Source organism: Poeciliopsis prolifica, unplaced genomic scaffold (assembly GCF_027474105.1).
Source record: "Poeciliopsis prolifica strain line A6 unplaced genomic scaffold, Auburn_PproV2 SCAFFOLD283, whole genome shotgun sequence".
Classification (NCBI taxonomy): Eukaryota; Metazoa; Chordata; class Actinopteri; order Cyprinodontiformes; family Poeciliidae; genus Poeciliopsis; species Poeciliopsis prolifica.
Window position 1 is genome coordinate 27,699 of NW_026562658.1, and position 13,419 is coordinate 41,117.

Below are 13,419 nucleotides of genomic sequence, written 5' to 3' on the forward strand. Positions count from 1 at the left end.
GCTACACACACACACTCAGCTACACACACACTTAGCTACACACACACACTCAGCTACACACACACTTAGCTACACACACTCAGCTACACACACACTGAGCTACACACACACAGCTACACAAACACACACTTAGCTACACACACACAGCTACACACACACACACTTAGCTACACACACACAGCTACACACACACAGCTACACAAACACACACTTAGCTACACAGACACACTCAGCTACACACACACAGCTACACAAACACACTCAGCTACACACACACAGCTACACACACACAGCTACACACACACTGAGCTACACACACACTGAGCTACACACACACACTCAGCTACACACACACACTTAGCTACACACACACAGCTACACACACACTGAGCTACACACACACTGAGCTACACACACACACTCAGCTACACACACACACTGAGCTACACACACACAGCTACACAAACACACACTCAGCTACACACACACAGCTACACACACACAGCTACACAAACACACACTTAGCTACACACACTCAGCTACACACACACACACACTTAGCTACACACACACAGCTACACACACACTGAGCTACACACACACTGAGCTACACACACACAGCTACACAAACACACACTCAGCTACACACACACAGCTACACACACACAGCTACACAAACACACACTTAGCTACACACACTCAGCTACACACACACACACACTTAGCTACACACACACAGCTACACACACACTTAGCTACACACACACAGCTAGAAAAACACACACTCAGCTACACAAACACACACTTAGCTACACACACACACTCAGCTACACACACACACTGAGCTACACACACACACTCAGCTACACACACACAGCTACACACACACACTCAGCTACACACACACACTGAGCTACACACACACAGCTACACAAACACACACTTAGCTACACACACACAGCTACACAAACACACACTCAGCTACACACACACACTGAGCTACACACACACTCAGCTACACACACACAGCTACACACACACACTCAGCTACACACACACACTCAGCTACACACACACACAGCTACACACACACTGAGCTACACACACACTGAGCTACACACACACAGCTACACAAACACACACTCAGCTACACACACACAGCTACACACACACAGCTACACAAACACACACTTAGCTACACACACTCAGCTACACACACACAGCTACACACACACTTAGCTACACACACACAGCTACACACACACTTAGCTACACAGACACACTCAGCTACACAAACACACACTTAGCTACACACACACACTCAGCTACACACACACACTGAGCTACACACACACACTCAGCTACACACACACAGCTACACACACACAGCTACACACACACACTCAGCTACACACACACACTGAGCTACACACACACACTCAGCTACACACACACAGCTACACACACACACTCAGCTACACACACACAGCTACACACACACAGCTACACACACACTCAGCTACACACACACACTGAGCTACACACACACACACAGCTACACAAACACACACTTAGCTACACACACTCAGCTACACACACACACACTCAGCTACACACACACACACTGAGCTACACACACACAGCTACACACACACAGCTACACAAACACACACTTAGCTACACACACACAGCTACACAAACACACACTTAGCTACACACACACAGCTACACACACACACACTCAGCTACACAGACACACTCAGCTACACACACACAGCTACACAAACACACACTCAGCTACACACACACAGCTACACACACACACACTTAGCTACACACACACAGCTACACACACACACACTCAGCTACACACACACTCAGCTACACACACACACTGAGCTACACACACACAGCTACACAAACACACACTCAGCTACACACACACACTGAGCTACACACACACAGCTACACAAACACACACTTAGCTACACACACTCAGCTACACACACACACACACTTAGCTACACACACACAGCTACACAAACACACACACAGCTACACAAACACACACTTAGCTACACACACACAGCTACACACACACTGAGCTACACACACACACTCAGCTACACACACACACTGAGCTACACACACACAGCTACACAAACACACACTCAGCTACACACACACACTTAGCTACACACACACAGCTACACAAACACACACTTAGCTACACACACTCAGCTACACACACACACTTAGCTACACACACACAGCTACACACACACTTAGCTACACAGACACACTCAGCTACACACACACAGCTACACAAACACACACTTAGCTACACACACTCAGCTACACAAACACACACACACTGAGCTACACACACACAAAACACACACTCAGCTACACAAACACACACACACTGAGCTACACACACACACAAACACACACTTAGCTACACACACACACTGAGCTACACACACACACACTGAGCTACACACACACACACACACACACTTAGCTACACACACACACTGAGCTACACACACACACACTGAGACACACACACACACACTGAGCTACACACACACAAACACACACTTAGCTACACACACACAGCTACACACACACTGAGCTACACACACACACTCAGCTACACACACACACTGAGCTACACACACACAGCTACACAAACACACACTCAGCTACACACACACACTTAGCTACACACACACAGCTACACAAACACACACTTAGCTACACACACTCAGCTACACACACACACTTAGCTACACACACACAGCTACACACACACTTAGCTACACAGACACACTCAGCTACACACACACAGCTACACAAACACACACTTAGCTACACACACTCAGCTACACAAACACACACACACTGAGCTACACACACACACAAACACACACTCAGCTACACAAACACACACACACTGAGCTACACACACACACAAACACACACTTAGCTACACACACACACTGAGCTACACACACACACACTGAGCTACACACACACACAAACACACACTTAGCTACACACACACACACTGAGCTACACACACACACACACTGAGACACACACACACACACTGAGCTACACACACACAAACACACACTTAGCTACACACACACACACTGAGCTACACACACACAAACACACAATTAGCTACACACACACACACTGAGCTACACACACACACACTGAGACACACACACACACACTGAGCTACACACACACAAACACACAATTAGCTACACACACACACACTGAGCTACACACACACACACACTGAGACACACACACACACTGAGCTACACACACACACACACTGAGACACACACACACACACTGAGCTACACACACACAAACACACAATTAGCTACACACACACACACTGAGCTACACACACACACACTCAGCTGCTCCTCCCTTCAGCCTCTCAGTAAAAGCTTCAGAACTAAATTCCACCTGAAAGCCTTTTGGAGCTTCAGCTCAACATCATAACTGGAAACACGGCGGCGGCAGCGTCATGCTGTGGGACCCTGTGAACGTTTGCAAATATTGATCTGAAATCTAACTGGGAAAATGTCTGAACATAACCAGCTATGACTGGTAACCATGGGAGCTGTGAAGGGACATTCAGTCTCCAGGACAGGATAGCAGAAGCTGCAGGTCTACGTTGCCCCTCCCCCACCTGATGCTGCTTGTCTGAGCCAGCAGAGCTCAAGCTGCAGCTGCTGAGGAGGAACAAACACACAACTAGAAGAAAGACACCCAGACTCTGATCAGATTCATCAACTTTATTTCTGAAGCTGATCAATAAAATCTTTCAGATTAAATCAGCGACTTCCTGTCATCAACAGGAAGTGGAGAGCCGAGGTCGTCCTGTCCTCAGTCGACGACCAGCGAGTTCCTGATGGACGGAAACAGCTCAAAGAAACCCTGGGGACCAAGCAGACAGGAAGTGGAGGTCAAACAACAGGAAGTAGAGGTAAACAGGAAGTGGCAATGAAAACTCAGGGAGCCGGAGCTCAGCGAGGATCTCCATCTGCCGAGTGACGAGTAGCAGATGGGAGGCCGTGGTTGTTTACGTCTGTTTCCCAGACGACGGCTGGTCCTTTAACACAAACACAGGCTGACCGCAGGTCATGTGACCAGAAGCTAAACCAGCAGCTAAACTAGCAGCTAAACCAGCAGCTAAACCAGCAGCTAAACTAGCAGCTAAACTAGCAGCTAAACTAGCAGCTAAACCAGCAGCTAAACCAGCAGCTAAACCAGCAGCTAAACCAGCAGCTAAGCTAGCAGCTAAACTAGAAGCTAAACCAGCAGCTAAACTAGCAGCTAGTTAGTTTGCTGCTAAACCAGCAATTAAACTAGCAGCTAAACTAGCAGCTAAACTAGCAGCTAAACAAGCAGTTAAGCTAGCAGCTAAACTTGCAGCTAAACCAGCAGCTAAACCAGCAACTAAACTATCAGCTAAACTAGCAGCTAAACTAGCAGCTAAACCAGCAGCTAAGCTAGCAGCTAAAGCAGCTAAACCAGCAGCTAAACCAGCAGCTAAACCAGCAGCTAAACCAGCAGCTAAACTAGCAGCTAGTTAGTTTGCTGCTAAACTATCAGCTAAACTAGCAGCTAAACTAGCAGCTAAACCAGCAGCTAAGCTAGCAGCTAAACCAGCAGCTAAACTAGCAGCTAGTTAGTTTGCTGCTAAACCAGCAACTAAACTAGCAGCTAAACTAGCAGCTAAACCAGCAGCTAAGCTAGCAGCTAAACTAGCAGCTAAACAGCAGCTAAACCAGCAGCTAAACTAGCAGCTAAACCAGCAGCTAAACCAGCAGCTAAAACAGCAGCTAAACCAGCAGCTAAACTAGCAGCTAAACCAGCAGCTAAACCAGCAGCTAAAACAGCAGCTAAACCAGCAGCTAAACTAGCAGCTAAACCAGCAGCTAAACCAGCAGCTGAACCAGCAGCTAAAATAGCAGCTAAACTAGCTGCTAAACCAGGAGCTAAACTAGCAGCTAAACTAGCAGCTAAACTAGCAGCTAAACCAGCAGCTAAACCAGCAGCTAAACCAGCAGCTAAACCAGCAGCTAAACCAGCAGCTAAGCTAGCAGCTAAACTAGAAGCTAAACCAGCAGCTAAACTAGCAGCTAGTTAGTTTGCTGCTAAACCAGCAACTAAACTAGCAGCTAAACTAGCAGCTAAACTAGCAGCTAAACAAGCAGTTAAGCTAGCAGCTAAACTTGCAGCTAAACCAGCAGCTAAACCAGCAGCTAAGCCAGCAGCTAAACCAGCAGCTAAACCAGCAGCTAAACCAGCAGCTAAACTAGCAGCTAAACCAGCAGCTAAACCAGCAGCTAAACTAGCAGCTAGTTAGTTTGCTGCTAAACTAGCAGCTAAACTAGCAGCTAAACTAGCAGCTAAACCAGCAGCTAAGCTAGCAGCTAAACCAGCAGCTAAACTAGCAGCTAGTTAGTTTGCTGCTAAACCAGCAACTAAACTAGCAGCTAAACTAGCAGCTAAACCAGCAGCTAAGCTAGCAGCTAAACTAGCAGCTAAACAGCAGCTAAACCAGCAGCTAAACTAGCAGCTAAACCAGCAGCTAAACCAGCAGCTAAACAGCAGCTAAACCAGCAGCTAAACTAGCAGCTAAACCAGCAGCTAAACCAGCAGCTAAAACAGCAGCTAAACCAGCAGCTAAACTAGCAGCTAAACCAGCAGCTAAACCAGCAGCTGAACCAGCAGCTAAAATAGCAGCTAAACTAGCTGCTAAACCAGGAGCTAAACTAGCAGCTAAACTAGCAGCTAAACTAGCAGCTAAACCAGCAGCTAAACCAGCAGCTAAACCAGCAGCTAAACCAGCAGCTAAACCAGCAGCTAAGCTAGCAGCTAAACTAGAAGCTAAACCAGCAGCTAAACTAGCAGCTAGTTAGTTTGCTGCTAAACCAGCAACTAAACTAGCAGCTAAACTAGCAGCTAAACTAGCAGCTAAACAAGCAGTTAAGCTAGCAGCTAAACTTGCAGCTAAACCAGCAGCTAAACCAGCAGCTAAGCCAGCAGCTAAACCAGCAGCTAAACCAGCAGCTAAACCAGCAGCTAAACTAGCAGCTAAACCAGCAGCTAAACCAGCAGCTAAACTAGCAGCTAGTTAGTTTGCTGCTAAACTAGCAGCTAAACTAGCAGCTAAACTAGCAGCTAAACCAGCAGCTAAGCTAGCAGCTAAACCAGCAGCTAAACTAGCAGCTAGTTAGTTTGCTGCTAAACCAGCAACTAAACTAGCAGCTAAACTAGCAGCTAAACCAGCAGCTAAGCTAGCAGCTAAACTAGCAGCTAAACAGCAGCTAAACCAGCAGCTAAACTAGCAGCTAAACCAGCAGCTAAGCTAGCAGCTAAACTAGCAGCTAAACAGCAGCTAAACCAGCAGGTAAACCAGCAGCTAAACCAGCAGCTAAACTAGCAGCTAAACCAGCAGCTAAACCAGCAGCTAAACTAGCAGCTAGTTAGTTTGCTGCTAAACCAGCAGCTAAACTAGCAGCTAAACTAGCAGCTAAACTAGCAGCTAAACCAGCAGCTAAGCTAGCAGCTAAACCAGCAGCTAAACTAGCAGCTAGTTAGTTTGCTGCTAAACCAGCAACTAAACTAGCAGCTAAACTAGCAGCTAAACCAGCAGCTAAGCTAGCAGCTAAACTAGCAGCTAAACCAGCAGCTAAACTAGCAGCTAAACCAGCAGCTAAGCTAGCAGCTAAACAGCAGCTAAACCAGCAGCTAAACTAGCAGCTAAACCAGCAGCTAAACCAGCAACTAAACTAGCAGCTAAACTAGCAGCTAAACTAGCAGCTAAACCAGCAGCTAAGCTAGCAGCTAAACTAGCAGCTAAACCAGCAGCTAAACCAGCAGCTAAACTAGCAGCTAAACCAGCAGCTAAACTAGCAGCTAAACTAGCAGCTAAACCAGCAGCTAAACCAGCAGCTAAACTAGCAGCTAAACTAGCAGCTAAACCAGCAGCTAAACTAGCAGCTAAACTAGCAGCTAAACCAGCAGCTAAACTAGCAGCTAAACCAGCAGCTAAGCTAGCAGCTAAACAGCAGCTAAACCAGCAGCTAAACTAGCAGCTAAACCAGCAGCTAAACCAGCAACTAAACTAGCAGCTAAACTAGCAGCTAAACTAGCAGCTAAACCAGCAGCTAAGCTAGCAGCTAAACTAGCAGCTAAACCAGCAGCTAAACCAGCAGCTAAACTAGCAGCTAAACCAGCAGCTAAACTAGCAGCTAAACTAGCAGCTAAACCAGCAGCTAAACCAGCAGCTAAACTAGCAGCTAAACTAGCAGCTAAACCAGCAGCTAAACTAGCAGCTAAACTAGCAGCTAAACCAGCAGCTAAACTAGCTGAAACTCCTTCGTCCTCCGACTGACGACCAGACGGACAGTGGCAGGAAAACATCCAGAAGACAAAACATAGTCAGGTGTGGAACCTGAAATGTTCCAGCAGAGGCATGGAAGCATTTCTGAGTCTCCAGGCTTTATGAGGAGATTAGACATGTTGAACAACGCTTATTTACTGAGTTACTACGGCAACACCGTCAGGTCAAAATGGCCGCTGAGCTTCCAGCTGTTTACCCCAGAGACTGGTCACCTTGAACAGGGTGGTGCTCTGCAGCACGCTGGAGGTGCAGCACATCTCCCGGATGGAGTGCATGGCCAGCTGCGGCGCTCCGATGTCGGCCACGGGAACGCCGAGCCGCGCCGCCAGGATGGGGCCGATGGTGGTCCCACAGGGCTGTCGTTACGCACCATCACATCCTGCAGGGGCCACACGGACAGGAAGTCTTATTCTGAAAGGACTCCAGGCATGTAACGTTTGTCCTCTAGTGGTCGTTACTGTGAACTGCAGGCGGAAGCTGCTCTGTTTGCTTCCATTTCTACAGTTTACTTTATTTAGACCGTTCTGGATGCCTGTAGGAAGGGTTGACGAAGTCAATTCAGTGCAGATGCTATGAGTGTTAGCATATCAGCATGGCTGTTTGCGCCAGCTAGCTCCATCATGGCTCAGGTGTTCGGACTAACTGATGTAGATGTGACATGAGATTATCAGCTTCCAGGCGAACAGGAAGTGGGCGTGGCAAACAGGAAGTAGGCGTACCTGCAGTGGCACGCCGACGCGGCCCGCCACCTCCCGGACCACGCAGGCGGTGACGGCGGTGGTGGCGTAGCGCTGGTTGCTGTTGAACTTGATGACCGGGCCCTGAAAGCAGAGAGCGCTTCAGTAAAAGCTGCTGCTATTGGACGGTTGAGGCGGCCAATCGGGGGGCAGACTGACCTTGTGGAAAGCGGTGGTTCTCTTCATGCTTGTCCCTGAGAAAACAAGCACAGCTCCAGGTTAGCAGCTGGTTGGTTGACTTTACCCAGTTAACAACAGACTGGATCCAGCAGCCCGCAGCATGACGCTGCCTCCGCCAGCAGCTGGCTGAAAGCCCCGTCTGGATGAAATGCTTGCTGATTTGGAGCAAAGCGGATCCAGACGTTGCCGTTGAATCAGACTGACGTGTAGTTGGGGTGGACGGCGTGCGCCATGTCGGCGCTGATCATGAAGGAGCGCGGCGCCGCCTGCTGGAAGGCGCTGGGGTTGCAGGCGGAGGCGGCCAGCCGACTGAGGATCAGCTCCGTCAGGTTGGACTGCGCTCCCTGGGCGCTCTCCGACCCCACCTGCAGCGGACGCAGAGTTCACTGAGGGGCTGGGTGGGGGTCGAGTCAGAGTCAGAGGTCGAGTCTACTCACCTCCTCGTTGTCGAACAGAGTGATCATCCTAATGTTGGGGTCAGAGGTCAGAGAGTCTGTGCCGCAGGACTCCACCAGGCCCTGGAAGAGGAAGCAGATGGAGGAAACGCTCTGCAGGAGGCGGAGCTGCAGGTGCAGTACCGGCTCTGACCTGCAGGGCACAGTAGCAGCTGTGCAGGTTGTCCAGACGGGGGGAGAAGATGAACTCCTCGTAGACTCCTCCCAGAGCCTGCAGGAAGACATGGAGGTCAGAACGGGCCGGCCCAAAGCACACGCAGTGGCGGGTGGGGAGGGCGGCGGTGGCGGGTGGGGAGGGCGGCGGCGGCGGGTGGGGAGGGCGGCAGAAAACATTGATGTTCATTTAAATTCTGCACTGATTCAACTGCAGAGCAAATTATTTCAAATAAAACATCTAATAATAATAATTGACTTTGTTACTGCAGACAACTGACATACATGCCTGCTCCTTTTGCTATGTACTAGCATGTAGCGTGTTGTAGCGTGTTCGTTAGCGTAGCTACTCAATATGTAGCCAGTTGCTTTCGTTCAGCTGAACCTTCAGTGGCCTAATCAAAGGCCGTCCTGCTCACAGTGACATTTCCTTTGGCTGGTTCACTCAAAACATTTCAAATATGAAGCAGAAGCAACAACATGGCGGTCGGCCCGTTTCTGATCTCCCTGGTAACCGACAGGAAGTGCAGACTCACCGCCGGCTGCGTGTCGACCAGACACAGCTCGAAGTCCAGCAGAGAGTCCGGCTGGACGCCCAGCTCCGAACACAGAACCCTGACCAGGGCGGGGTGGTGCTTGTCAGCCTGGACCCAAACAGAATCAGGATCAGAACCAGAACCAGAACCGGGCCAGGCGTCGAGAAGAACTGGCTTCACCGTGTTGGTGGCAGAGGAAGCGTCTCCAGACGAAGACGATCCGGTCTCCAGCTCCTCCTGGACCGCCGTGCCGAGGATGGGAACCCTGAAACAAACACGGTGCGTTCACTGCAGCTGGGAAAACACAGAGCCCTTCGTGTTCCCTGCCGCTGGGCTCACAGGTGGTTCTCCTTGTTGGGGCCGAAGGCGTCGTTCACGTCGCGCTGCAGGTGGATGGCCAGGTGAGGCACCCGGAGCAGAGGGCGGGGCACGTGGACCAGGCGCTGGACCAGCTGGCCGTCGCTCTGCGGAGGAGGAGGAGGAGGAGGAGGAAGAGCGCACACATCATCATCTGCAGGATAAAACTGTTACTTTGTATTTCAGCCTGTCCAAGGCCACAGGGAGCCAATCAGATCTGCAGATCATCTCTGAGCCACTGAGCGCAGAAATCCTGTTTCACACCTAAAAGTCACAGACATTCGTCGTTATCGTGAGCTGTAGCTCACTTTGAAGTGATGCGTAACCGTCACCACAGCAATCAGAGTCAGACAGCGTGAGGTCAGAGGTCGAGCTGAGAGCAGATGTGAGTTTAAGGTCTGGTTCACGGTTTAAGGATCGTTGGACGATTTTCCAAACCTCAGTGATCGTTTATTGAATGCTGCTCAATACGTCGATCCCAGAAGGTTTTCAGTTTGTGGACGTAACAAAAAGAAAAGGCGTTTGATGAAAGGAGCTGCTCTATATTTGCTGCTCTATATTTGCTGCTATATTTGGAGGCGAGTTATGGTTTTTCACAGTTAACATTTTAACTGAATAAACATAACCACATATAATAAACATATACAAAAATGACCTTAATATCTTGTAATAAACATTTCCACATATCACGTCCGATGTCAACGGTTTGGGTCCCTCTCGCATCACCGCGCGTTCTGATTGGGTCCCTGTCACATTGGACAGGCTGCGATGATGGAGCCGAGACCCTGCTGCATATTCAACAAGCCGCCACACACTGAACACTGTCATAAAGGGCAAATTGGGGCAAAAAAACAGAAAACGAATAAGCTGACGCACCCCTCCCCGGAGCAAAAAGTGCCAAGTCTCCACCTGTAATCAAAAGGCTGGAGATCACTGACATAGACAACGGCGCCCCCTGCTGCTCCCTGGGTGAACTACCTTCGTCATGACGCGGCCGGCCACCGTCAGGTCTCGGTCGAACCAGGTGTTCCAGATGCCGCCGCCGTAGCACTCCACGCCCACCTGCAGCACGCCCTGCTTGGTCCTCTTGGAGCGCGGCTTCACCTGCAACGGGAAGCAGATGCAGCACCGGTGGAGGCGAGGGGACGGGCGGGGTCGGAGGTCGTACCCTGAGGCAGGGGCTGTCGGTGTGCGCTCCGATCATGGAGAAGCCGTTTCCTGGCACATACTTTCCTCCCACGGCGAAGGCGATCAGGCTGGAGAAATTCCTCGTCACAAAATACTGCAGAGAATATCTTTGTTAGCTTCCGCCCGCTAGCTCCCTCTGACCTTTGACCCCCACACCCACCTTGCTGGCGGGCCGGATGTCCCAGCGCTCCGTCTCCTTCAGCTCGGTGAAGCCGGCCTCCAGGAGGCGCCGCCTGCATCCTCCACCACTGCAGGGAACCACAGAAGAAGAAGAACAGCGTCGCTATGGTGACATGTGTTGAACTGAGAGGGGTCAAAGGTCAGACCATCTGGCCCCTCTATGTCTTATCTAAAGCGGGACCAGGTCAGCCTCCTGCTGACCCAACAGAACCGCTGGTCCAGCCACCAAACCCAACCGGGTCAATCAGAACCAGAACCAGAACCGGAACCAGAACTTGAACCTGGAACCAGAACCAGAACAGGAACCAGAACTAGAACCAGAACCAGAACCAGAACTAGAACCAGAACTTGAACCGGAACCAGAACTTGAACCGGAACCAGAACCAGAACCAGAACCAGAACTAGAACCTTGAACCAGAACCAGAACTTGGAACCAGAACCAGAACTAGAACGGAACCAGAACTAGAACAGGAACCAGAACTAGAACCAGAACTTGAACCGGAACCAGAACTTGAACCGGAACCAGAACCAGAACCAGAACTAGAACCAGAACCAGAACCAGAACCAGTGGGTTGAACAGAAACTGTTCATGTCTCCACTGGGTAAAACTAAAACCTATCAGCAGGAACCGGAACCCAACAGAACCTCGGTGTGAACCGGTCAGAACCCAGAAATGATGCTGTTCATGGGTCGCACAGATGTTGTAAAAGAAGTTTGGATCAAAGTTCTCTCTGCATCCGCAAAGTCATGTTGGACCCTCAGGTTCGGGGTCAAAGTTCAGGTATCATTTTAGATTTTGAGCTGATAATACAATAGCAGCTTCTTGTCAATTAATTACTCTACAAAGTTTGCCGAGTTCAAAAAGCAGCTATAACGAGTTAGGAAAGTGATCACGATAATAATTATTCATTTTAAAACGCCCTGAGAATAAAGAAATGCTTAAATTTACACATTTCTGAACGGAGTTCAGTGCGACGCTTCCGGAGTTTCCAAATGCTAAACATCGCACTTTGCCTGGAGCTTACCGTGATACGGAGACACTCCTCTGTTGACGAACTGCAGGAACTCCTTGGCTGCCGCCTGGACCGCTTCTTTCTTCATGATTAAAGTCTGAAAAACAACCAGTAAGAGCAAGAAAAGTCCAAATCAGAGCTGCGCAGGTTATCACATCCGGGTCACGAGCCTTGGACCCGGGGAGACGAAACAGCTAGCAAAACTTACTTTTCAGGGGTAATAGATTCAAACTTCCACCTGAAGGACACAATCAGTAAATATAAAGTGGATTAAAATGCTAAAAATCAACTGAAGTTTGAAGTTAAAAGGAAAAGTGTAGGGCGTCCGATAAAGGAATCACCGGTTAGCTCATCTGAAAAACAAAGCGACTCTCCGATTTTCCTGCTTTTCTTGTTCTGCCGACCAGTCAGCTCGGCTTTCAGCGAGGAAATAACACCTCCCACATACCCCACTCGTTAGATAATCATTTTCATAACGCTTACCAGCATGAATTACACTTTCAAAGTCTAAACTCCACCGAGAGCAGCGACAGAGAAAAGAGGTGAACGACGTTTGCACCCAGACCACCAGCGCCACCCGGCGGCAAGGAGGTCACAAATTACATCATTATTCAAAAATAAATGATACAATTTATGAACAGAATAATCCGTCCAAACAACTAACCCTAACCCTAAACCCAGCCACAAGTGAAACATTTGTTTTCCTCCTTAGAGCCAAGTTGAAATCTCTTCCCCAGTGTGCTGGACACAGGAAGTCCACATTTAAATGGATCAAGCAAACAAGTTAAAGAAAAATATTTCAAATCAACAACTTCATGATGAAACTTTAGTCATTATTTAAAAGAAAATAACACAAACTCCCAGTAATCCCCCTGTTGTGAACATTTCTGTGTATCGTCAGATGCTTCACCACCACAGGAAGTTGCCTTATATGGACAGGAAGAGGAGGAGGAGGAGGATGATGATGATGAAGGCTCAGGCAGAGAGGAGGTGATGTTTACCTCAGCTGTCAGCTCACATCTTCTGAAGAAAAGCAGAGGAAAACGCACACACACAGAGACACAGAGAGAGACACAGAGACACACAGAGAGACACACAGAGACACACAGAGACACACAGAGAGACACAGAGACACACAGAGACACACAGAGACACACAGAGAGACACAGAGAC

The 13,419-nt window shown here is 49.1% G+C and overlaps 1 protein-coding gene across 1 annotated transcript; it reads right to left on the reverse strand.

The window, feature by feature from the left end:
- Window positions 1-3,812: 3,812 nt before the first annotated feature.
- On the reverse strand, window positions 3,813-13,179 carry LOC129357694 (aspartyl aminopeptidase-like). The gene is given in 17 exon segments (XM_055026767.1): window positions 3,813-3,969; window positions 7,660-7,805; window positions 7,808-7,826; window positions 8,167-8,268; window positions 8,344-8,353; window positions 8,355-8,378; window positions 8,569-8,729; window positions 8,802-8,882; window positions 8,953-9,030; window positions 9,509-9,616; window positions 9,689-9,773; window positions 9,848-9,972; window positions 10,844-10,969; window positions 11,034-11,147; window positions 11,214-11,286; window positions 12,243-12,343; window positions 12,455-13,179. Coding segments are annotated over 16 exon segments (1,395 nt in total). The 5' UTR covers window positions 12,335-12,343; window positions 12,455-13,179; the 3' UTR covers window positions 3,813-3,918.
- Window positions 13,180-13,419: the final 240 nt, after the last annotated feature.